The sequence below is a fragment of the Bos indicus x Bos taurus genome, chromosome X, assembly GCF_003369695.1.
Source record: "Bos indicus x Bos taurus breed Angus x Brahman F1 hybrid chromosome X, Bos_hybrid_MaternalHap_v2.0, whole genome shotgun sequence".
Lineage (NCBI taxonomy): Eukaryota > Metazoa > Chordata > Mammalia > Artiodactyla > Bovidae > Bos > Bos indicus x Bos taurus.
In genome coordinates, this window is record NC_040105.1 from 90,742,743 (window position 1) to 90,768,403 (window position 25,661).

The window sequence follows — 25,661 nt, forward strand, 5'->3', positions numbered from 1 at the left end:
CCACATATTGCTGGCCAGGGCAAATATCAAAATTCAAAAGCTTGTAGTTGTGTATTTTTCCTCCAGCAGAGTTTATCTGTGTGAGTACAGGCTCACTGAGGTGTGTCTGAACTTTGCTAGAATTATGATTTTGCCAGGGAAACAGTACAAAGTGAGAGAGGGGCAGGAGAGTGGAGGGTATATGTCAGTGAGTGATTATAAGGATTGAGCATGAAATTTGATCTAGGGAAGGAGTGGACAGAAAACAGTAATGGAGAGAGAGATGGTGAAATCTGGTAAGACCGATGAACTAGAGATTCTGGTGAGGTTAAAGGATAGTGGGGTCTGCGTACCAAAGGGAATGAACTGGAAAAAGTGGAGGTGTATCAGAATGATCATTCTTGAGTTCACCAGGAATTAAGACAGGATAATTACTGTTGGGAGTGACATAGTGCAGTAGCTAAAATCTTTGAGAAATAAAGGAGAGGAGAACTGAAGTTGGCTTGATGATGACAATGCAGGCTAGTTGGTGACATAAGCTGTGGGATGTATGAGAGGAATACTTTAAAGGCAGCCATGAGAAACATTAACGTTTCTCATAATAACTAAAGTTTTTAACACCCAGTTACTGGGGTGAGGCCTTGAGTAGAAGAGAGATAATGGACTCAGGCCAGCAAGGCTAAAGCGGTGGGAGGGGCGAGGAGGTGGGTCTAGGATTCCATGGCCAATCGAAGAGAACTGGGGCGGAGCCTGACACGCACCATATAACTGAGGGGTTCCGCGCAGGAAGGCTAATCTCGTCCAGAGTGCTAAGCGGTGTCGGTGCGGCCCTCTACCTTTCTCTGGTCGTCAGGCCTTCTGGTGAGGATGTGCGGCCCCTCCGTAGCCTGAGGATTATGGGGACAGGAGGGCGTGGCGGCCGCGGGGCTGGCGAATCGGGCCTGCAGGAATTGGAGGGGCGGACATTAGAACGGGCGATTGTAGCGGCGCCTCCTGGGGAGTCCACGCCTTTGTCTTCACAGCGCCGCCTTCTGAGCGGGATTCGGATCCTTCCAGGGATCGTCCCTGGCAGGTCCGAGGCAGGAGCCCCAGGAGCGGCTGTCCACTGCGGCTGTAGGTCCGAGGCTGAGGGGACGAGGAGTTTGAGACTCGGAATGGGCTCTCTGGGACTGGCCCTTTGCTCCCTCCCTTCCTGTGACTGCTAGGTTGGACTGGGCTCCCAACAATGATGATAGTTATTTAAAAATGTAAGCAAATTGCTGCTAACAACGTGGCTTGTGCACCCAGCCCTGTTATTTTTTATTTAAAGTCCCCGTTTCCCCACCTCTGGAGATTGGCAGCCGATCGCTTGTCCAGGAGGGTCCTAGGGTGAACCCGACGGAGGGGAGGCATATTCGGGACGTCTGGCTGCTTGGGGGCCTCTCCATTCTCGCCTGGCACTAGAAGTGTCTTATTCCACCGGGGTGAGACCATACACGCACAGGAGAGCTCTGCTTTCTGGGTTCAGAGGTCTCCTATTGTCTTCTCTGGACAAACCCAGAATGATCACTGGGTACCTCACCTCCTAGCTTCGTCTCCTTCTCTCTCCTCTTGAGGAGAAAACATGGTGAAAAAAAAATCAGCTCTGTTTGGTTTACCCCATTCTGCGGCATTTCCTGGTTTGATCATAATTAGCCGTTCCATCTTACAGCACTTACAAACCAGTCCCACAAGGGGCTATTGTGAGACATGTAATTAGTTTTGACTGGATTTAATCCCTCCTCTTATTGTAGCCCCTTAGTCTCTTGTCTTTGGGCAGATGAAATAGAAAGAAACTAGTCCAATTGATGCTACTTTTGTGTGCTGGTCCCTAACCCCCCAAGAAAAATGCCCCCCTTTCAAAGCAATTGAATACAAAGTGAAGGTACTCAAATAGTGCTATCTCCTGTTACAAATTCATTAGTTGGTTAAACCCAGTCCTTATTTTTTCTTCTGTCCCTATCTGTACATGTCTTTCTATCACCTCCATTTTACCTTTGCTGTGATTTTAAGAGTCAGACATATTGGCTCCTGGCTTCTAAAACATCTTGGTTACTAGTGCGCTTGATCCAATGGCATTTACTGTCTTCAGAAATGGGATAATGATGCAGAATAAAATTCTAATAAAAACATGACTCTTCTAAGATCTGTTGCTGTTTGCTTTTTGAAAATCAGCAGGTAAAATACATATTGACATTAAATGTGAGAATTTTGGCTCTTACTCCTTAGTATGACAATCGTTCTATCAGGTAAGTTTTTTTAGTTTTTTTTTTTTTTTTTCCAGTCTTTTCGTCAAGATGAGTGATAAGCCAGACTTGTCTGAAGTGGAGAAGTTTGACAGGTCCAAACTGAAGAAAACTAATACTAAAGAAAAAAACACTCTTCCCTCAAAGGAAAGTAAGTTGTGGGGACTTTCTATTTGAGACAAACAATGGTAAAAATTAATAGGTTTGATAAATGCATGATTCTAGTAAATTTTGCCACAAAGTAAACAATAGGGTACCAATTATTTAATGTAATATTGCTTTAGTTGTTCAGTCGTGATTGACTCTTTGTAACCCCATGCACTGTAGCTCAATAGGCTTCCCTATCTGTGGACTTCTCCAGGCAAGAATACTGGAGTGGGTATCTTCCCAACCCAGGGACCAAACCCATGCTTACTGCACTGCAGATGGATTCTTTACCTTCTAAGCCACCAGGGAAGCCCAATGTAAAATTAGAAAATAGCAAATTGTTGCCTTTTTATGTTGCTTATATAAGTAGTCCTTGCATAATTGGCCTTAGTAGTATTGAGGGAATACAAAAACTGATTTTTATTGGAACATTATTAAAAACCACATTAAGACCAATCTTAGAATATTGGATATAACATTAGAAATATAAGGATTTTGTCCAATTTTGGCTATTTGTCATTTTTCTGTGTCTAGTGTTTTAGGACTTTTATCTCATCCCTAATGAGCCATGCAAACTATGGCTTTGGCCTTCTCTACCTGGTGACAAGATGAGGTGAGATGATCAGTTTAGATATTGGGAATACTCACGTTTCCCAGGGATCACGGGATCAATTTGGCCCTCCCCACTTGCAGGCTGCTGGAGAAACTCCAAGCCAAGGGAAACATTTTGTCATGTATCGTTATGTAAAAGTTCCAAAGGTAGTCAAGATTGTCTGAGAAGGCGTACCTTCCTAATCATATAGTGATAGATAAATCTGAAGAAAATGCTTCACTTGCCACTCAGTCTCAGAGTAATCTATGGAAAAAATGGCAACAACATATATCTACCTCTCAAATGGGGAAAAAGAAACCTAAAGTTGAGTCTAACAAATGTTTGGTTCATTACTTTGCACACACACACACACCTGACTGGGGATTTGTGGTTAGGCCTTGCATTCTAAATTTAAAGAAGGTATGGCAGCCTCCTTGGTGGCTCAGATAGTAAAGAATCTGTCTGCAATGAGGGAGACTCAGGTTCTGTCCCTTACTTGGGAAGATCCCCTGGAGAAGGAAATGGCAATCCACTCCAGTATTCTTGCCTGGGGAATCCCATGGACAGAAGAGCCTGGAGAGCTACAGGTCATGGAATTGCAGAGTTGAACACCACTGAGCAACTAACACTTTCTTTCTTATGGCAGCCTCTGACGATTTGGCAAAGAGCTCTTTTGGAAGAAATTGAACTTAATCTTAGGAAAATACCCTCATAATAATTTTTTGTGTGTTTGTTTTTTACCCAGCTATCCAGCAGGAGAAAGAGTGTGCTCAAACATCATAAAATGGAGACCTCCTTGCAAGAGCAAATTTCAGCATTGCTTGAGTGTCTTGCTTTTGGCAAAACTTTGTAGAGATTTTAGGTGTCTTCTGTTGTCTTCTCACCCATAACCCCTGGCTAAGAGGTCAGGGATAGCCAATGTCCCTCATCTTAAAACTTCTATTGGTGCATAAATTGCAGCAGGGAGATGCTGTCAACAATCTCACAATTGATGATCTGTGTGTGTAGTTTTTGCTTCCCCATAGGATAAACTGCTTTTAACTTTCTACAGTGATTCTATTGCTTTATTATCCTTAAGTTGCATGGTTTTGCATCTTCTCACAATTTATTTTCATTTCTAATGAAGCAGTAAAATAAAAAATATAATCAATATGTTTATCATGGGCTCCTGTGGTTCATTTCTGGTGGTCTTCTAAGGAATGAAAGTATACAAGGGTACTTTTAAGCCAAATAAAATGAGTGCAGGAAAGCTATTTTAGCAGATTTGGCACATGGGAAAGGCCTTCCTCTCTCCAGATCAAGTGGGTCCTGACTTGGGGATTGTGTGGCTGATACACACTGACTTCATTTTGTCAGTTTCATCTTTGTCCACACAGTCCAAACCTCCCCCCCTTTTCACATGATTGAGCTTTAGCCTAATTTACAAGAAGTGAGTCCAAGCCAGATGAGTACCCTATCAACTTTTGCCTTTGCTTTCATCTGATATGAAACCTGCAAGAGTGGTTTTTGCTGACATAGATAGTTAATGGTCATGAGACCCCTGGAGGTAGGAACCCCGATTCCAGTTGGTACACATGTGCTTCTCTCTTGGTAGTCAGATTCTACTTTTAGCTTTGGCCCCTTTAAATTCTCTTGTACCCTTTTTGGCAGTCAGTGTGCAGTGCAGCTGCAAATGCCTCTGGATTATCTGTCGACTCTGTCTTTGTGCCTTATGTTAGTTACCCACAGTGAACTTCATAATTGCACTTTATGACATTGCTCACTTCGTTCTTTTGGTCTCAAAGTTCCTTCTCAGTTTGCAAGATATTATTCAATATGTGTGCCTCCCAACAGGAATGCTAAGTGCTTTTCCTAAAAGTTGGAATCATAGAGATAGAGAACCTTGGGAGGTCACGTGGAGTAGCCCCCTTGTCGCACAAATGAGGAAGTGAAAACACAGGGCCTGATTTGATCTTCTAAGGTGTATAAAGGCTGAAATTTTAGATGGGACTCTTCTTGCTTTTTGGAAAGTGCTTTTCAACTAAAGTCAGGGGACATGAAAGGGTAGAGTTGGATGGGAAGGGAGAAGAGACACTTGCTAACACCCACTTTACTAAGCACATCACACCTTTCATTGGGCTTCAGCTAAGACATCTAATACCTGCTAATGAGCTGCAACACAGAACTTCTGGTCTGGTTTTTGTCCTGAACAGAATTCACTGTTTTATGAACCAAGTATTTTTGGTGTTTCTGCTGAGCACAGTTGCTATGAACTGAATTCTGAATTATCTCCCCTCCAAAAAAGTAATATATTGAAGCCCTAACCCCATATCAATAACCTCAGATGTGCAGATAACACCACCCTTATGGCAGAAAGTGAAGAGGAACTAAAAAGCCTCTCGATGAAAGTGAAAGAGGAGAGTGAAACAGTTGACTTAAAGTTCAACATTCAGAAAACGAAGATCATGGCATCTGGTCCCATCACTTTATGGGAAATAGATGGGGAAACAGTGGAAACAGTGGAAACAGTGTCAAACTTTATCTTTTTGGGCTCCAAAATCACTGCAGATGGTGACTGCAGACATGAAATTAAAAGACACTTACTCCTTGGAAGGAAAGTTATGACCAACCTAGATAGCATATTGAAAAGCAGAGACATTACTTTGCCAACAAAGGTCCATCTAGTCAAGGCTATGGTTTTTCCAGTGGTCATGTATGGATGTGAGAGTTGGACTGTGAAGAAAGCTGAGTGCCGAAGAATTGATGCTTTTGAACTGTAGTGTTGGAGAAGACTCTTGAGAGTTCCTTGGACTGCAAGGAGATCCAACCAGTCCATTCTGAAGGAGATCAGCCCTGGGATTTCTTTGGAAGGAATGATGCTAAAGCTGAAACTCCAGTACTTTGGCCACCTCATGCGAAGAGTTGACTCATTGGAAAAGACACTGATGCTGGGAGGGATTGGGGCAGGAGGAGAAGGGGACGACAGAGGATGAGACGGCTGGATGGCATCACTGACTCGATGGATATGAGTTTGAGTGAACTCTGGGAGATGGTGATGGACAGGGAGGCCTGGTGTGCTGCGATTCATGGGGTTGCAAAGAGTTGGACACGACTGAGCGACTGAACTGAACTGAACTGAACCCCATGTGTGATTGGATCTTGAGATAGGGTATTTAGGTAATTAATTGAGATGGGAGGCATCATTTGATAGGACTGTGGACATACAGGAAGAGAAAGAGTTACCAGATCTTTCCCCTACATGTGAGGACCCAACAAGAAGATGACCACTAGCAAGACAGAAAGAGAGTTTCCATCAGAAACTGACACTGCTAGGTCTTGATTTTGGCACTTACATCTTCAGAACTGTGAGAAAATGAACTTCTGTGGTTTATGCTACCTAGTGTACATTATTTTGTTACAGCAAGCCTAGCTGACTAATATAATCAGGAAAGTGAAGTCGCTCAATCGTATCTGACTCTTTGCTACCCCATGGACTGCAGCCTACCAGACTCCTCCATCCATAGAATTTTCCAAGTACCAGTACTGGAGTGGATTGCCATTTCCTTCTCCAGAGGATCTTCCCAACCCAGTGACTGAACCCAGGTCTCCCACATTGCAGGCAGTCGCTTTACCATCCGAGCCACCAGGGAAGCTATCAGGAATACATATAAATAGATGAGTCCAGATTGCTGCCTTAAAGTGATGTGTTTATCACCTGAAATTTATAAGAACCAATCACCTATAATCCTACCAATTAGACATGTTAGCATTTAAGTGTCTAAGCATCCAGCCTGTGGTCTATTAACATTCATGTATTTTCTGACTAAAGGTGATTATGCTGTTGCTATTTGCAACCTTGAGTATTACCTTACCACTCCCTTCTAAGAGGTGACATTCTTGAATAATCACTGGGTTTACAGAAACCTATGGTCTCTCAATAGCATAAATGTTCCTAAGCAAAACGGGTGGTTGAGGGATCACTTCTGCTCAAATATCAATGAGTTGACACAATCACAGGGCTTAGAGTTGTTGTTCAGTTGCTAAATCGAGTCTGATTCCTTGTGACCCCATGGACTATATCATGGCAGGCTCCTCTGTCCTCTACTATCTCCTAGGTTTTGCTCAAATTCATGTCCATTGAGTTGGTGATGTTATCTAACCATCTCCATCTTTTGCGACTTCCTTCTTTTGCCTTCAATCTTTCCCAGCTCAGGGTCTTTACCAATGAGCTGGCTCTTTGGGTCAGGTGGCCAAAGTATTGGATCTTCAGCTTCAGTATCAGCTCTTCCAATGACCATTAAGTGTTCATTTCCTTCAGGATTAACTGGTTTAATCTTACAGTCAAAAGGACTCTCAAGAGTTTTCTTCAGCATCACAGTTCGAAATCATCAATTCTTTGGAGCTGAGCCTTCTTTATGGTCCAAATCTAACATCTGTACATGACTACTGGAAAAACTATAGCTTTGACTAGACTGATCTTTGTTGATAAAGTGAGGTTTCTGCTTTTTAATACACTGTATCAAATCTTTTCTTCCAAGGAGCATGCATCTTTTAATTTCATGGCTGTAGTCACTGTCCACAGTGATTTTGGAGCCCAAGAAAATAAAGTCTGTCACTGTTTCCATTGTTTTCCCATCTATTTGCCTTAAAGTGATGGGACCAGATGCCATGATCTTAGTTTTTTGAATGTTGAGTTTTAAGCCAGCTTTTTCAGTCTCCTCTTTCACCTTTATCAAGAGGATATTTAGTTCCTCCTCATTTTCAGCCATTAGAGTAGTGTCACCTGCATATCTGAGGTTATTGATACTCCTCCCAGCAGTCTTGATCCCAGTTTGTGATTCATCCAGCCTGGCATTTTGCATGCTATAATCTGCACAGAAGTTAAAAAAGCAAGGTGACAATATACAGACTTGACCTATTCTTTTCCCAATTTTGAACCAGTCCATTGTTCCATGTCCAGTTCTAACTGTTGCTTCTTCAACCTGCATACAGGTTTCTCAGGAGGCAGTTAAGATGGTCTGATATTCCAAATACTTTAAGGATTTTCCACAGTTGGTTGTGATCCACACAGTCAAAGGCTTTAGCATAGTCAATGAAGCACAAGTAGAAGCTTTTTTTTTTTTTAATCCCCTTGGTTTTTCTATCTTCCAGGTGGCTCAGACAGTAAAGAATCTGCCTGCAATGTGGGAAATTTGGGTTCAATCCCAGTATCAGAAAGATCATCTGGAGGAGGAAATGGACACCCACTCCAATATTCTTGCCTGGAAACTCCTATGCATAGAGGAGCCTAGCAGACTACAGTCCTTGGGGTCACAAAGAGTCAGACACAACTGAGAAAACTAACTGAGTGACTTTCACTTTTGCTTTTTCTATGATCCGATGGATGTTGGCTATTTGATCTCTGATTTCTCTGCCTTTTCTAAATCCAGCTTGTACATCTGGAAGTTCTCAGTTCATGTAATTTTGAAGCCTAGCTTGAAGAATTTTGAGCATTACCTTGGTGGCATGTGAAATGAGCACAATTGTGTGGTAGTTTGAACATTCTTTGGCATTGCTCTTCTTTGGGATTGGAATGAAAACTGACCTTTTCCAGTCCTGTGGCCACTGCTGAGTTGGCCCAATTTGCTGGCATATTGAGTGCAACACTTTCACTTCATCATCTTTTAGGATTTGAAATAGCTCAGTTGGAATTCCATCACCTCTGCTAGCTTTGTTTGTAGTAATGCTTCCTAAGGCCCTCTTGATTTCACACTCCAGGTTTTCTGGCTCTAGGTAAGTGATCACACCATCGTGGTTATCTGGGTCATGAAAACCTTTTCTTTTGTACAGTTCCTCTGTGTATTCTTGCCTCCTCTTGTGAATATCTTCTGCTTCTGTTAGGTCCATACCATATACCATTTCTGTCCTTTATTGTACCCATCTTTGCATGAAATATTCCATTGATATCTCTAATTTTCTTGAAGAGATCTCTAGTCTTTCCCATTCTATTGTTTTCCTCAATTTCTTTGCGTTGATCACTGAGGAAGTCTTTCTTATCTCTCCTTGCTATTCTTTGGAACTCTGCATTCAAATGGGTATATCTTTATTTTTCTCCTTTGCCTTTCACGTCTAGTCTTTTCCGTCTTGCATTTTGCCCTCTTGTACTTTTTTTTTTTTTTTTGCCTTCTTTCATTTCTTTTCTGTGGGGACGGTTTTGGTCCACACTTCCTATATGATGTTATGAATCTCCGTCCATAATAATTCAGGCACTCTGTCTACCAGATCTACTCCCTTGATTCTATTTGTCACTTTTACTGTATTAATTGTAAGGGATTTGATTTAGGTCGTACCTGAATGGTCTAGTGGTTTTCCCTTACTTTCTTCAATTTAGGTCTGATTTTTGGAATAAGGAGCTCATGATCTGAGCCACAGTCAGCTCCTGGTGTTTTGGCTGACTGTAGAGAGTTTCTCAATCTTCAGCAGTAAAAATATAATAAAACTGATTTTGGTATTGACCATCTGGTGATATCCATGCTTAGAGTTGTCTCTTGTGTTGTTGGAAGAGAGTGTTTTCTATGATCAGTGCATTCTCTTGGCAAAAATCTGTTAGCCTTTGCCCTGCTCATTTTGTACTCCAAGGCCAAACTTGCCTTTTACTCCCGGTATCTCTTGACTTCCTACTTTTGCACTGCAGTTCCCTATGATGAAAAGAACATCTTTTTTTTTTTTTTTTTCGGTGTTAGTTGTAAGAGGTCTTGTATGTCATTACAGAACCATTCAACGTCATCTTCTTTGGAGTTAGTGGTTGGGGCATAGACTGGGATGACTGTGGTGTTGAATGGTTTCCTTTGAAAACGATTCAAGATCACTCTGTTGCTTTTGAAATTGCACACAAATATTGCATTTCAGCTTGAACATCTGGATGTTTACGGTTCATGTACTGTTGAAGCCTGGCTTGGAGAATTTTGAGCATTATTTTGCTAGTGTGTGAGATGTGTGCAATTGTGCGATAGTGTGAACATTACTTGGCATTGCCCTTCTTTGGGATTGGAATGAAAACTGACCTTTTCCAGTCCTGTGGCCACTGCTGAGTTTTCAAGATTTGCTGGCATATTGAGTGAAGCACTTTAACAGCATCATCTTTTAGAATTTGAAATAGTTCAACTGGAATTCCATCATCTCCACTAGCTTTGTTCGTAAGGCCCACTTTACTTCACATTCCAAGATGTCTGGCTCTAGGTGAGTGATCACACCATCTTGGTTATCTGGGTCATGAAGATCTTTTTTGTGCACTTTTTTCTGTGTATTTTTGCCATCTCTTCTTAATACCTTCTGCTTCTATTAGATCCATACCATTTCTGTCCTTTATTGTGCCATCTTTGCATGAAATATTCCCTTGATATCTCCAATTTTCTTGAAGAGATCTCTAGTCTTTCCCATTCTGTTGTTTTCCTCTATTTCTTGCATTGTTCACTTAGGAAGGCTTTCATATCTTATATATCTTATCATACATATTATGTATGAATTCCTGTAAAGTAACTAGGATGTTTTATTGTGCTAGGTGTGTTTTCCATTTAGTGAATCCAATAATCAAATACAGGCATTAATAAACCAGTGTTACAACTGCACCATATGGGCCATGAAGACAGAAGTGCAAGGGTGAGTGACACACATGACCTCTAGGAAGGAGGGAGGGAGGGAGGGAAAATGGGGTTTGATGGTAATGACCTGGAGGGGAAATGAGAATATGTAATTATTCACTTTAGAGGGTTACTGAGGAAAACGGTAATCATGATCTAACAGTGTTAAACAGTGATTTTTTAAACATGATTACTAAACAGTAATCATGATCTAACAGTGTTAGCTACTGAAAATACAAATTAGAGCAAGGGCTTTATTCCCACCCTTGGAAAATAGTTTTAATTCGACAAGCATATCCCATTCAAACTTTTTTCAACATTGTAAAATGTGAGCATAAACCAAAACACATTGCAGAAATAGCTGAATTTGAAAGTTCAAGAAGCATTCCTGTTTCATCATTTCTGGTGATCTCTAGGGTTATTATCATTTTTGTAAACGTTTTATTTACCTGTTTTATTATCTAACTATCTAGGAGATAGGGTACAGTAATCCAGAAGTTTTTATGTGGGAAGTGAAAAAAAAGTAAAATGAAGAAACTGATAAGAAAAGTCAAAGTTACCACAATCAAACTTCTTTCAACATATCCCATATTCAAAATTATCTAATATACATAAATGAGAAACCAAAAATAGCACAAAAATATCAGTTTACTTCTCCAGATCCCTGAATTATGAAGTTATTATTCCTATTTGTTCAGACTTACCCAATTCTAATTTTTCACCTTCTATTTCTTATGACATTTAAAAGAAGAAATTTGACCTACAATTATGTATCATAGGATAACAGGAGTGCCCAATGAGAGTAGCTTAAGCACCAGTGTCTAGTGGAACAGCCAATGAGGGTCCTGCAGCCTGTGAGCCACAGACATTTTCCCAAATGTGTGGGGAGCTGACCTGAGATAAACCTGGGTGTGCTTCCTTGAAGCTTCTTTCAGAAATGGTTATTTGATGATATGAATCCATAGCTGGAAGAGGGACATCTCTCTTGACCTTTGCATTAAGCTAAGAGAAAGATGGTGAGCAGCAAAAACAAACAAACAAACTAAGATGACCTTGTCTTTGCAGTGTTTCAATATTAGTATTAATGGTATTGTTAATATAATCTAATTTCCATTGTGTTTTCCTCTTAGCCTGTTGGCTTTTTGTGTTTCTGTAAGTTATTATTTAATTCAAAGGCAGGTGGTGATTTTCCCATTACTTTTAATTGATTTGTAATCTCCCATTTCTATGGGAGCTCATCCTAAAAAGTATAAAACCCCTTTGTAGATACCAAACACATACAGGATTTTACCTTCAGTGGAGACCTGTATGAGCCAGGGTAGGATACTACAGGGAGCTTTTCAGAATAGAGCAGGCATAAAGGGGGCAATGCCTGAGCAAAGAGGGTGCATAAAGTTCTGGTATTTCCAGAGCAGTTTGGAATCAGTCTGGTAGCTCATCATATTCACGAGCTCTGACTGAGGACCAATGAGCCCATTAATAGTATCATTACACATTACTGTAACCGAGCAGGACACTATGTGGCCTTCCTGGGACAGACCCCATCCCCATATGTCTTCCACTTGCCTCTTGTTTGCAGAAAAAGTTTAGCATGCTATATCTTCCCTGAATTCCAAAGAGTAAAGCTTAATCAGAGAAGTCAGAGAGTACAGAGGCAAAGGAAAACACTCAAGCAAGACAAAATAATAATAGTTTGGCCATTACCTGAAATCAAGGACCTTCAGTTTCTCCTGAGGGGCTATAGATAATATTCTGAGCCATATACTTTGAGCTGTTTTGCAAATACTAAAACCCCCATCAGGTGAAAGAAGCTAACTCTATGCTGACCACAAGCATGTAGACCCCAAACCGCTTGGAACTAGAAAGTTGATTATACTTCATCACCAACTAATCAGAAGAATGTCCATGAACTGGTCACACACCCCACAACCCTCTCCCTCACTCTCTTTAAAAACTTTTCCCTGAAGGCCACTAGAGAGTTCAGATCTTTTGAGTATTAGCTGTCCATGCTCCTTGCTTGATGCTTGCCATTAACGGTGGACTTCCCTTTGCCACAACCTGGGGTCAGTAGATTGGCTTAACTGTGTGCAGGCTTGCAGACCCAAGTTTGGTTTGGTAACAATTTTGGTAACCCAGATTGGACAGCAACCCTGAATGTGCATCTCATCCATGGCACATCAACAACTGTTCAATGACAAGCCCTTGGGGCTGTCTCACAGACAAAGATTTTCAAGCAGCTGCTGGACAGGATCCAAAAGCAGCCTAGATCTAGTTTCCACCTTCTGTTGGATGGAGCCCTTTCCCAATAGAGCTGGCTGCAAGCTCTAGTGTATCCAAAACCTAACACGGGTTCACTGGTGAGTGGGGCTGGGTCCTGGCACAGCTGGCTGAGGAGGCCAAGGTATCTCAGAGCTGGTGCTGACCTGCTGGTGGGTGGGACTGAGGTCCAGGCTGTCCTAGGGCCACTAGCAGCTCCATGGTGGGCAGAGCTGGGTCCTGGGGCTCTGGCTGCAGGACCCTGGGTGTCCCAGGTCTAGTGCCTGTGCTCTCATGTGTGGGGCAGATCCTAGGCACTCTGCTGGACAGGCTTGTGTCCAGTGGCACCTGTGGGCTCAGGGCATCATAAGGCACACTGGATGCTGGTGGATGGGCCTGTGTCTCTGCCTGGCCAGTTACCTGCTGTGAGACATTCAATCCTGGTGCCTGTAGGCTTGTGGTCAGGAGCAAGGCTCAGCCCTGAGGCTTATATGCTAGGGGGAAGATGTCAGAATGACACTTGCCAGCACCAGTGACCATGTGGTAGAAAAAGTTTTCCAAAATGGCTATCACAATATCTATGTTCCCAGAATTAGTTACAGTTTTCTCCTACCTCTCCAGGATACACTCCAAGGTCAGTCAGTTCAGTCACTCAGTCATGTCTGATTCTTTGTGACCCCATGGATTGCAGCATGCCAGGTTTTTCTGTCCATCACCAACTCCCCTGTCTTGCTCAAACTCATGTCCATTGAGTCGGTGATGCCATCCAACCATCTCATCCTCTATCATCCCCTTCTCCTTCTGCCTTCAATTTTTCCCAGAATCAGGGTCTTTCCCAGTGAGTCAGTTCTTCACATAAGGTGACCAAAATATTGAAGCTTCAGCTTTAGCATCAGTCCTTCCAATGAATATTCAGGACTGATTTCCTTTAGGATTGATTGGTTTAATCTCCTTGCAGTCCAAGGGACTCTCAAGGGTCTTCTCCATCATCACAGTTCAAAAGCACCAATTCTTCGGTGATCAGCTTTCTTTATAGTCCAACTCTCAGATCCATACATGACTACTGGAAAGACCATAGTTTGACTAGATGGATATTTGTTGGCAAAGCAATGTCTCTGCTTTTTAATATGTTGTCCAGGTTGGTCAGAGCTTTCCTTCCAAGGAGCAAGTATTTTTTAATTTCATGGCTGCACAATCTGCAGTGATTTTGGAGCCCAGGAAAACAAGTCTCTCACTGTTTACATTGTTTCCTCATCTATTTACCATCAGGTGATGGGACCAGATGCCATGATCTTAGTTTTCTGGATGCTAAGTTTCAAGCCAACTTTTTCACTCTCCTCTTTCACTTTCACAAGAAGCTTTTTAGTTCCTCTTTGTTTTCTGCCATAAGATTGGTGTCATTTGCATATCTGAGGTTATTGATATTTCTCCTGGCAATCTTGATTCTAGCTTGTGCTTCATCCAGCCTGGCATTTCCCATGATGTACTCTGCATACATGTTAAATAAGCAGGGTGGCAATATACAGCCTTGATGTACTCCTTTCCCAATTTGGAACCAGTCTGTTTTTCCATGTCCAGTTTTAACTGTTGCTTCTTGACCTGCATATAGATTTCTCAGGAGGCAGGTGAGGGGTCTGGTATTCCCATCTCTTTCAGAATTTTCCAGTTTGTTGTGATCCACAATAGTCAAAGGTTTTGGCATAGTCAAAAAAGCAGAAGTAGATGTTTTTCTGGAACTCTCTTGCTTTTTCCATGATCCAGTGGATGTTGGCAATTTGATCTCTGGTTCCTCTGCCTTTTCTAAAATCAGCTTGAACATCTGGAAGTTCACAGTTCATGGACTGCTGAAACCCGCCTTCGAGAATTTTGGGCATATCTTTGCTAGCATGTGAGATGAGTTCTATTGTGTGGTAGTTTGAGCATTATTTGGCATTGCCTTTCTTTGGGATTGCAATGAAAACTGACCTTTTCCAGTCCTGTGGCCACTGCTAAGTTTTCAAGATTTGCTGGCATATTGAGTGCAGCACTTTCAAAGCATTATCTTTTGGGATTTGAAATAGTTCAACTGGAATTCCATCACCTCCCCTAGCTTTGTTTGTAGTGATGCTTCCTAAGGCCCACTTGATTTCACACTCCAGGATGTCTGGCTCTAGTGAGTGATCACACCATCGTGATTATCTGGGTCATGAACATCTTTTTTGCATAGTTCTTCTGTGTATTCTTGCCACCTCTTCTTAATATCTTCTGCTTCCGGTAGATCCATATGCTTTCTGTCCTTTATTGTGCCCATCTTTGCATGAAATATTCCTTTTGTATCTGTAATTTTCTTGAAGAGATCTCTAGTCTATCCCATTCTATTGTTTTCCTCAATTTCTTTGCATTGATCACTGAGGAAGGCTTTCTTATCTCTCCTTGCTATTATTTAGAACTCTGCATCCTTTCCTTTTCTCCTTTACCTTTAGCTTCTCTTCTTTTCTCAGCTATTTGTAAGGCCTCATCAGACAACCATTTTGCCATTTTGCATTTCTTTTTCTTGGGGATGGTCTTGACCACTGCCTCTTACTGGGTCTGACCCAGGCTCCTTTCAAATTACTATTTCTGTCTTGTCTCTATTTTATTGATTTCCTCTCTGATCTTTATTATTTCCTTCCTTGTGCTGACCTTGGGCTTGGTTTGTTATTTTTCTAATTCCTTTAGATGGTTGGTTAGGTTGTTTATTTGAGATGTTCCTTGGTTCTTGAGTTAGGTTTGTATGGCTATAAGCTTTCCTCTTAGAACTGTTTTTGCTGAATCCCATAGATTTTGGAATGATGTGTTTTTATTTTCACTTGTCTCCAGGTATTCTTTAACTTCTTTTTTGATTTCTTCACAGATCCATTGGTTTTTCACTCTCATATTGTTTAGTCTGAACGTGTTTGTGGTTTTTGCATTTTCTTTATGTAATTATTTTCTAATTTCATACAGTGTGGTTAGAGAAAATACTTGGTACATTTTCTGTTCTATTAAGTTTGTTGAGACTTGGGTTTTTTGTGGCATAGCATGTGGTCTATCCTGGACAATATTCCAAGTGCACTTGAAAAGAATGTGTATTCTGCTGATTTTGGATGGAATGTTCTGTAAATATTTATTATATCCAATTGGACTAACATGTCATTGAGGCCACTGCTGTCTCCTCATTGATTTTCTATATAACTTATCTGTCTATTGCTGTAAGTGGGATGTTAAAGTTTCCTAAGATTATTGTATACTTATAAATTTCTTGCAAGAAATTTTAAACAGTAGATCATATACAGTTGGATAGAAAGTTGTTGAATTAGAAAACATATGAAAGAAATTATATAGAATACCTCATAGAATGATAAATGAAGTGAAAGATTAAAGAGATGCCAAGAGACATAAGAAATGGAGTAAGGAGGTATTAAGTGCAATTTGTACACATGCCAGAAGTGGTAACCTGGCTAAACTTTAGAATAATAATAATGTATTGTGTCACAGAGAAACAATTGATAATTTCCAGAATTTAGGAAGGCTATGTTTCCATAGATTCAGAAAGCTCACCTGGACACATCATAGTAAAGCTACAGACAAAGTTAGCATATAGATCATACTGGCAAACAAAAAGACACATTGTCTACAGAGCCATGCCAAAGACTATGACAGTAAATCTCCTTACATAAATAAATGGAAGCTGAAAGCAAATAGTGAGAGTAAGAAACCACGCATGTAGTGCTGCATTCCTAGCCTAAGTATCATGATAAGGCTTTGGTAGACTCAAAGATGGACCACTCAGAACACCACAGCAAGGACAGACTTACTGACAGTCCTTTGTCATGAGCCACTTCAGGTTGCCTCAGCTGCACAGAGCTGCCTTGTCCAATGCCTTGTACTTCCTGAGTTGGCCCACCTCCAAGGACTGATCCAGGAGGTGGCATAAAGATCTGACTATGTTGGGCTAGTGTGAAGTGAGTTTAATGACTCATTTTACCTTCAGAATTCAGCATGGGGTCACAAAATAATTTTGAAGAGTCTGCATTAGATGTGTACTTCTTCCTCTCCCCACACTTGTCTTCTTCCCATCCCTTTCTTGGGCATTGAGAGTGCATAAATGTCCTGCACACTAAACACCATACCATCCTTAGAACCTAATTCAGAAGAAAGGACATTCGAGACATGAAAAATCATATTTACTATTCTTAGGCAAATTAAATAAATAGTCTTGTTTAGGTGTCAGAGACAGAACAGGCCACTGAACTTGCTTCTGAACTACGGGGACACTGCCCTGACTACTGCTTTGGGTGTCAGCCACACCTGATGTGAATGTGGAAGAAATACACAATAGATAGGTAGGAAGAGGACTTTGGAATTTGTTAAGTCCCTGGAGGAGGTCTGGGCAACCATTCCTGGATTTAGCAACACTCCGAGTTTTAAAGAACAAAGCATACAGCATTTGGAAAAAAATTAACATAATACCAGACCTGCAGCTTTGCTCACAGATTGATGATGATAATCAATTTGGGGCCTGGGATTATAAGTAGGGAACCCTGAACTGCAGTCTTTGAAGTCTCACCAATGGAGTGGACGTGCTACCTGGGACCTTCTCCCAACTGGAGCTCCAGATGTGTTGTGTCACTTCCCAGTGCTGTTTAAGTCTGGATGTTAGTCAAAATCCAATTTGATGATGTATCCTCTCCTCTATTTCTCTCTTTTTTTAAATGTTATTATATTGCAAGTAAGTTAGATAATCTTCTAATAAATATTTGTATTATTTATTTGTACATAACGAGTGGCTTATTTTGTTAACAAATCCTTTGAACCTGAGATGAAAGTGAAAACTTTCAACAAAACAACTATGGTAAAGGAACTTCCAAGGAATGTTTGTCACTTCTGGTATGCCAAGGAGATATATCTTCTTAGTTCATTTCTTAGGTTTCTTGACCTCCATTTAATTCTTTTATTCTCTTTATGAAGTATTCTGTAGTATTTCTTTCATCTATCTTCTGGATCATATATTCTCTCTCCATTTGTGTCCCAGCTGTTTAAAATTTCTTTACTCTTCTATTCCAGTGATTATGGTGTTCAGTACTAGAAAGCTTATTTGTCTTTTGATAATTAGCTATTTATGACTCATGTTTTATGTATCTTATCATCTAAATATGCTAAGTACATTTCTTGTACTTTGTATCTGATTAAAAGTCTACAGGTTTCCATCTTGGTTTATTGTTTATGCTGGTGCTGTCATTTTGGAGGGGGAATTTGTGTTTGATCAGGAGGGCTTTAACTGTAGGAATGTTTGTAGAAGCCTTGATTAGGTTTATGTTCCTAGACATTTAATTCTTTTTGTTGCAATGGTGAATGGGATTGATTCCTCAATTTCTCATTCTGATTTTTCATTGTTAGTTTATAGAAATGCAAGTGATTTCTGTGTATTGATTTTGTATCCTGCAACTTTGCTAAATTCACTGATTGGCCCTAGTAAGTTTTTGATACTATCGTTAGGGTTTCTATGTACAGTATCAGGTCATCTGCAAAACAGTGAGAGCTTTACATCTTCTTTTCTAATCTGGGTTCCTTTTATTTCTTTTTCTTCTCTGATTCCTGTAGCTAGGACTTCCAGGACTATGTTGAATAATACTGGTGAAAGTGGACACCCTTGTCTTGTTCCTGATCTTAGGGGGAATGCTTTCAGTTTTTCACCATTGAGGATAATGTTTGCTGTAGGGTTATCATATATGACCTTTACTATGTTGTGGTAGGTTCCTTCTATGCCCATTTTTTGAAGAGTTTTAATCATAAATGGGTACTGAATTATGTCAAAGGCTTTTTCTGCATCTATTGAGATAATCATATGGTTTTTATCTTTCAATTTGTTAATATGGAGTTTCACAACGATTGATTTGCATATATTGAAGAATCCTTGCATCCCTGGAATAAACCCAACTTGATCATGGTGTATGAGCTTGTTGATGTGTTGCTGAATTCTGTTTGCTAAAATTTTGTTGAATATTTTTGCATCTATGTTCATCAGTGATATTGGCCTGTAGTTTTCTTTCCTTGTGTTGTCTTTGTCTGGTTTTGGTATCATGGTGATGGTGGTCTCGTAGAATCAGTTTGGAAGTGTTCTTTCTTCTGCAATGTTTTGAAAGAGCTTTAGAAGGATAGGCACTATCTCTTCTCTAAATGTTTGATAGAATTCTCCTGTGAAGCCATCTGGTCCTGGGATTTTGTTTTTGGGAGGTTTCTGATCACAGCTTCAATTTCAGTGCTTGTATTGGGGTTGTTCATAATTTCAATTTCTTTCTGGTTCAGTCTTACAAATGTGGAATGCTTCACAAATTTGTGTGTCATCCTTGCACAGGGGCCATGCTAATCTTCTCTGTATTGTTCCAATTTTAGTATATGTGCTGCCAAAGTGAGCACAGGGTTAAGTTCCTCTAGACACAATTAGATTTGCATTTTCCATATATATGAGTTTGCAAACAGAAACTACTTGGGCCATGCTAATAATATTAATTAAAATACCAAAGCTACACCAAGGCACTCTTTTGGTTACAAATTCTTTAGGCAACATTTTATTCCTCACCCATAGCTAAAGACAAAAATTAGAATTTTCCTTGGTCCTTGCTTTCTTATAAGAAAGAAAGTCCAGTTTTTCACTATGGATATAGTCAATCATTTAGAATTATGTGTGTGTCTCAGCCATCTATTGATTTGAGCCACGTTTCAAGCACATCTGAGTATTTAAAATAGTGTTTAAAATAACTTTGTATATTACAATTTATAATGGGAGGATTTTAAATTTTTTTACACAAACAATTTCCAAATGTGGAATGTAAATATCCCTTAAAAATCTAAACCATCCTAAGATCACTCAGTGATAATCACCATATGTCTAAGCTACACTGCAAAGTTCCAGGCAACCTTCACACACATACCTGGCGCTGAAAGGGGCCTCTTTTCTTGTGGGGAGGTCCAGCAAGATAAAATGACCTTTTCCATTTTAGCCCTATGGCCTCAAACAGCAAGGCAGAAGGACATTCCTTCTGAAAATATAGTCCTGTAATTGGCATAATTTCCACTATATTTTATTCTTTGTGCAAAATAATCACAGGCTTCATCAGCTCAAGAAGAGGGGGAAACAGATAGGACCTCTCATTGGAAGGAATACTCAGGGATGAGCAATATTCCTGAATCCAGTAGCCACTGAAATAAAAGACAAGCTTCTTGAGATGTTTTTGGGTGGCATACACAGGGTATGGCCATAGAAATAAGTGTTTTGTTCACTATATTATGGTGATTGTCTTTGGATTGGTTTACTCTTTACTTACTACTAGGAGAGGACACCTACTATTTACTGGAATCCTATGTTGCATGCCACAGTTTTCACACTAAAGTGGAGTGAAATTTCTAACAAATATAGACATCCTCTCCCACTTGTAGGGCCATGTATACAGACAAAGAAACACACAGGTAGACAGCAAGGAGAATGTACGTACAGATTTATTGGTGAAAGGAACTCAGACAGACCTGGTCTGAATATCTAATTTTTCTGACTTAGGGACACAGAGTTTTCTCATATTCCTCAAGGTCCTCTTCTTTTTGGGTCCTCCAACACCTGACATTTTAGTTGTAATCCATCTTTCTCAATTGTGAAAAGTGCATTTCCACAGAGTCATAAATTGGGTAGTTTTGAGGAAAACATTAAGGGAAAAGGAAAAGCATAAGAAGCTGTCCTTGCATGATATTGGAGAATGGTTAAGGGAAACACTTCATTATATGCTCCTCACTTGAATTAATTTCCAAAAGGAGATTTGAGATCATGGAAGGTTATTCTTTTATACTGAGATATTTCCTATCAAGCAGGTTCATCAAAAGAAGCATGGTTTCTGTTATCCTCTGACATAATCACTCAAAGGCAAAAACATGCCTAATGGATCAGACACTGAAGTGAGATTTAGGGAATCACCTGGATCCTGGTGTCAGTTCTAATTCAGTAGCCATGTGGCTCTGGGTAATGCTCGTCACCTACCAGAATATGGTAAAGGACTCGAGTTTTCAGACAGTTATATTACACGGATATATTACACAAGCCAGGCTATTTACTTCCACAAGCACAGTAACCTTATATATTACTCCTACTTAAAACAAACTTCCCTCAGGTGCATGACAGAATACCTGCTCAAGCATCAGGCCCACCAGGCTATATGATTTCTGCTTATCTTCACTTCTCAAAGATTGATGAATTTCACAATGCCTCTGTATAGAGGAATACTGCAGTTATTTCTGCAGTAGCTTGAACTGAATGAGTTTCAGCTCTCGTTTATGTTTTACAATAAATTCTATCATACAGATTATGTTGAAAAAAATTTGAACTGTCTCCCTAGGGTTTAAACTTATAGTTTGTTATTTAAGCAGAAAACTCTTGTCCTAACTTGTATTTGCAATAGCCAACACCATTAGATCATGATTATTCATTAGGTGGCTGAGTTCTTCAGTCACCCTCTGAAGTGAACAACTGTATATGCTCATTTCCCCTCTTGGTCTTCAACACTGAACCCCATTGTCCCTCCCTCCTTCCTAGGTATCAAGTGTCAGTCGCCCATGCACTTCTGTCTTCATGGCCTACATGGTGCACTTGTAAAACTGGTTTCCTAATGCCTGTATTTGATTATTGGATTCACCTAATGTAAAACACACCTAGCCCAATAAAAATATGCTAGTGGGTTAGATTTCTTACAGGAATTCACACACAATAGCAATGGACAAGAATTGCTTGGAAAAATATTCGTATGTCATATGGGTAAACACAGGGATATTGAAAGCAACAACAATGAGCACAATAGCAATGAAATAATTCTGTGAAATACTGTCTCTTTCCTATGGGTCTAGAGTTCCCTTTTCAAAAATGCAATGGCTCTGAAATTAGCTTTTCATTTCCAAAATTATATTCAGGTTGTCTACGATCATCTCAAGGTCCCACCTAGAGATATTTTCTTAACATTGCTTTGGTGGAAGATTTTCCTGGCCTCCTTGGGAATCATATTCTTTTAAAAAAATTCTCTCACAAGATTTCTCTAATTCTACACAAAATACTAAACAATATTCTTGACAATGAGGCTCATTTATCCTAAATATTTACTGCATTGACCAAAGAGAACCCTGGAGGTATAATAGCCCATCAGAATTCTTCCATATTGGACCGAAAAATACAGTCCTTCATTGCCCGTTTTGGAATAGGTACTGTCCACTTCATACCTGTACTACTAAGGGAGGCGCTCTCTAGTATCTTGCCCCAGGACCTCAATTCTTCTTCTTTTTTTTAAATTCTAATCTTTTTTTTTTTCCCAGTTTTACTTATTTATTTATTTTACTTTACAATATTGTATTGGTTTTGCCATACATTGACTTGAATCCGCCATGGGTGTACATGTGTTCCCCATCCTGAACCCCTTCCCATCTCCCTCCCCATCCCATGCCTCTGGGTCATCCCAGTGCACCAGCCCCGAGCACCCTGTATCATGCATTGAACCTGGACTGGTGATCTGTTTCACATATGATAATTTACATGTTTCAATGCCATTCTCCCATACCATCCCACCCCTCGCCCTCTCCCACAGAGTCCAAAAGACTTCTATACATCTGTGTTTCTTTTACTGTCTCGCATACAGGGTTATCATTACCATCTTTCTAAATTCCATATATATGCATTAGTATACTGTATTGGTGTTTTTCTTTCTGCCTTACTTCACTCTGTATAATCGGCTCCAGTTTCATCCACCTCATTAGAACTGATTCAAATATAAATCAAATCATCATCAATATGTGAGCAAAACTATAGCTCTGGTATTTTGCCAATATTTTCCAGTACTGTTTGCTTTGTTCTACAAATCTTGGAATGTTGCTAAATCCAGGGAGTGGTTGGCCAGACCTCCTTCAAGGACTTAAATTCCAAGATCCTCTTCTTATCTATCTATTACACAATAGATAATAGATTCTCTTCCACACTCACAGCAGGTGTGGCTGACACCCACAGCAGTAGTCAGGGCAGTGTCCTGGTAGGTCAGAAGCAAGGTCAGAGGCCTGTTCTGCTTTGTCTCTGAAGCCTAAACAAGACAATGTAATTTCCCTAACAATAGTGTCTATTGTTGTAAATATCATGATTTTTCATGTTGTCTCCAATGTCTTTTTTTTACAAATTAAGTTCTAAGCATGATGTGGTCTTTCGTGTGCAGGACATTTATGCACTCTCATTGCCCGAGAAAGGGATGGGATGAAGACAGGTGTGGGCAGAGGAAGAAGTGCATATCTAATGCTGACTCTCCAAAATTATTTTCTGATCCCATACTGAATCTGAAGGTAAAATGAGCCATTAAAGTCACTTCACACTGGCCCAACAGAGTCAGAACTTTATACCACCTCCTTGGTCAGTCCTTAGAAGTGGGCCAACTTGAGAAGTTCAATGCAGCTCTGTGCAGCTGAGGTACACCTGAAGTGGCTTATGACTAAGGAACAGCAGTGAGTCTGTCCTTGTTGTGGTGTTCTGAGTGGTCCTTCTTTGAGTCTATCAAAGCCTTATCATGATACTTAGGCTAGGAATGCAACACTATCTGTGTGGTTGCTTACTCTCACTACTTGCTTTCTGCTTCCATTTGTTTATGAAAGGAGATTTACTGTCATAGTCTTTGGCATGGCTCTGTAGACGATGTGTCTTTTTGTTTGCTAGTATGATCTATATGCTACCTTTGTCTGTAGCTTTCCTACGATGTGTCCAGGTGTGCTTCCTGAATCTATGGAAACATAGCCTCCCTAAATTCTGGAAAGTATCAACTGTTTCTCTGTGAATATTATTATTCTAAAATTTAGCCAGGTTACCACTTTTGGCATGCCTACAAGATGTACTTAATACCTCCTTAGTATTAAGTCCATTTCTTAAGTCTCTTGCCATCTCTTTAATCTTTTACTTCATGTGTCTTTCTATGAGGTAGTCTATATAACTTCTTTCATCTATATTCTATATCAACAATTCTTCATCCAGCTGTGTATCTTCCGCTGTTTAAAATTTCTTGGAAGAAATTTATAAGAATACAGTAATGTTAGGGAAGTTTAACACCACACTTACAGCAATAGACAGATACTTTAGATAGAAAATCAATAAGGAGACAGCAGTGGCCTTCAATGACATGTTAGTCCAGTTGGATGGAATAAATATTTATAGAATATTCCATCCAGACGTAGCAGAATATACATTCTTTTCAAGTACACGTGGAACATTGTCCAGGATAGACCCCATGCTATGCCACAAAAAACCCAAGTCTCAACAAACTTAAGAGAGCAGTAATTGTACCAAGCATTTTCTCTAACCACACTGTATGAAATTAGAAAATAATTACATAAGGAAAATGCAAAAACCACAAACACATGGAGACAAAAGAATATGATAGGAAAAAAGAACAGTGCATCAGTGAAGAAATCAAAGAGGGAGTTAGAAAATACCTGGAGACAAATGAAAACAAACACACATGTTTCCAAAACCTATAGGATGCAGCAAAAGCAGTTCTAAGAGGAAAGCTTATAGCCATACAGGTCTACCTCAAAAACCAAGGAACATCTCCAATAAAGAACCTAACCTACCATCTAAAGGAATTGTTCTTTTTAGAACAAGCCAAGCCCAAGGTCAGCAGAAGGAAGGAAATAATAAAGATCAGAGAAGAAATCAATAAAAAAGAGACAGGAGAGAAGCAGTAATTTGAAAGGAGCCTAGGTCAGACCCACCTACTGATCTTGGAGTGTCTCTTGGAGAGGTAGGAGAAATCTGGAGCTCATTCTGGGGACGTAGATACTGGTGGAAGCAATTTTGGAAAGCTTTTTCTGCCACATGGACACTGGTGCTGGCAAGTATCATTTTGACATCTTCCCCCTGGCTTATAAGTCTCAGGACCAAGCCTTGCTCCTGACCACAAGCCTATGGGCACCAGGATTGGATGTCTCAGGTCAAGTAACTGGCCAGGCAGAGACACAGGCCCATCCACCAGCATCCAGTCTGCCTTATGATGCCCTGAGCCCACAGGTGCCACTGGACACAAGCCTGTCCACCAGAGTGCCTAGGATCTGTCCCACACATGAGAGCACAGGCACTAGACCTGGGACACCCAGGGTCCTGCAGCCAGAGCCCCAGGACCCAGCTCTGCCCACCATGGAGTTGCTAGTAGCCCTAGGACAGCCTGGGCCTCAGTCCCACCCACCAGCAGGTCAGCACCAGCTCTGAGATACCTTGGCCTCCTCAGCCAGCTGTGCCAGGACCCAGCCCCACTCACCAGTGAACCCGTGTTAGGTTTTGGATACACTAGAGCTTGCAATCCAGCTCTATCAGGAAAGGGCTCCGTCCAACAGAAGGTTGAATCTAGATCTAGGCTGCTTTTGGATCCTATCCAGCAGCTGCTTGAGTACCTTTGTCTGTGAGGCAGACCCAAGGGCTTGTCATTGAACAGATGTTGATGTGCCGTGGATGAGATGCACACTCAGGGTTGCTGTCCAATCTGGGTTACCAAAATTGTTACCAAACCAAACTTGGGTCTGCAAGCCTGCACACAGTTAAGCCAATCTACTGACCCCAGTGGATTTTCTTTTAAATGTGGTAAGAAATAGAAGGTGAAAAATTAGAATTGGATAAATCTGAGCATATAGGAATAGTAAGTTCAGAATTCAGGGATCTGGAGAAGTAAACGGATATTTTTGTACTATTTTTGGTTTCTCATTTATGTTATATTACATAATTCTGAATATGCGGTATGTTGAAAGAAGTTTGATTGAGGTCACTTTGATTTTTCT

At 40.5% G+C, this 25,661-nt stretch overlaps 1 protein-coding gene and 1 non-coding gene across 2 annotated transcripts; one reads left to right on the forward strand and one right to left on the reverse strand.

Moving 5' to 3' along the window:
* Positions 1-730: 730 nt before the first annotated feature.
* Positions 731-4,140, forward strand: TMSB15B (thymosin beta 15B). Its single transcript, XM_027534684.1, has 3 exons — positions 731-840; positions 2,282-2,394; positions 3,728-4,140. Exons 2-3 carry the CDS (start codon positions 2,295-2,297, stop codon positions 3,763-3,765), a joined length of 138 nt encoding a protein of 45 aa, XP_027390485.1. The 5' UTR covers positions 731-840; positions 2,282-2,294; the 3' UTR covers positions 3,766-4,140.
* A 15,006-nt stretch (positions 4,141-19,146) lies between these two features.
* On the reverse strand, positions 19,147-19,253 carry LOC113888323. Its single transcript, XR_003509949.1, has one exon. It is a non-coding gene; the product is annotated as a U6 spliceosomal RNA (small nuclear RNA).
* Positions 19,254-25,661: the final 6,408 nt, after the last annotated feature.

Coding starts and splice junctions, on each gene's coding strand:
- TMSB15B (XM_027534684.1), top strand. CDS start 2,295: ATGAGTGATAAGCCAGACTTGTCTGAAGTGGAGAAGTTTGACAGGTCC. Junction 2,395..3,727: donor CACTCTTCCCTCAAAGGAAA/GTAAGTTGTGGG, acceptor TTTTTTACCCAG/CTATCCAGCAGGAGAAAGAG.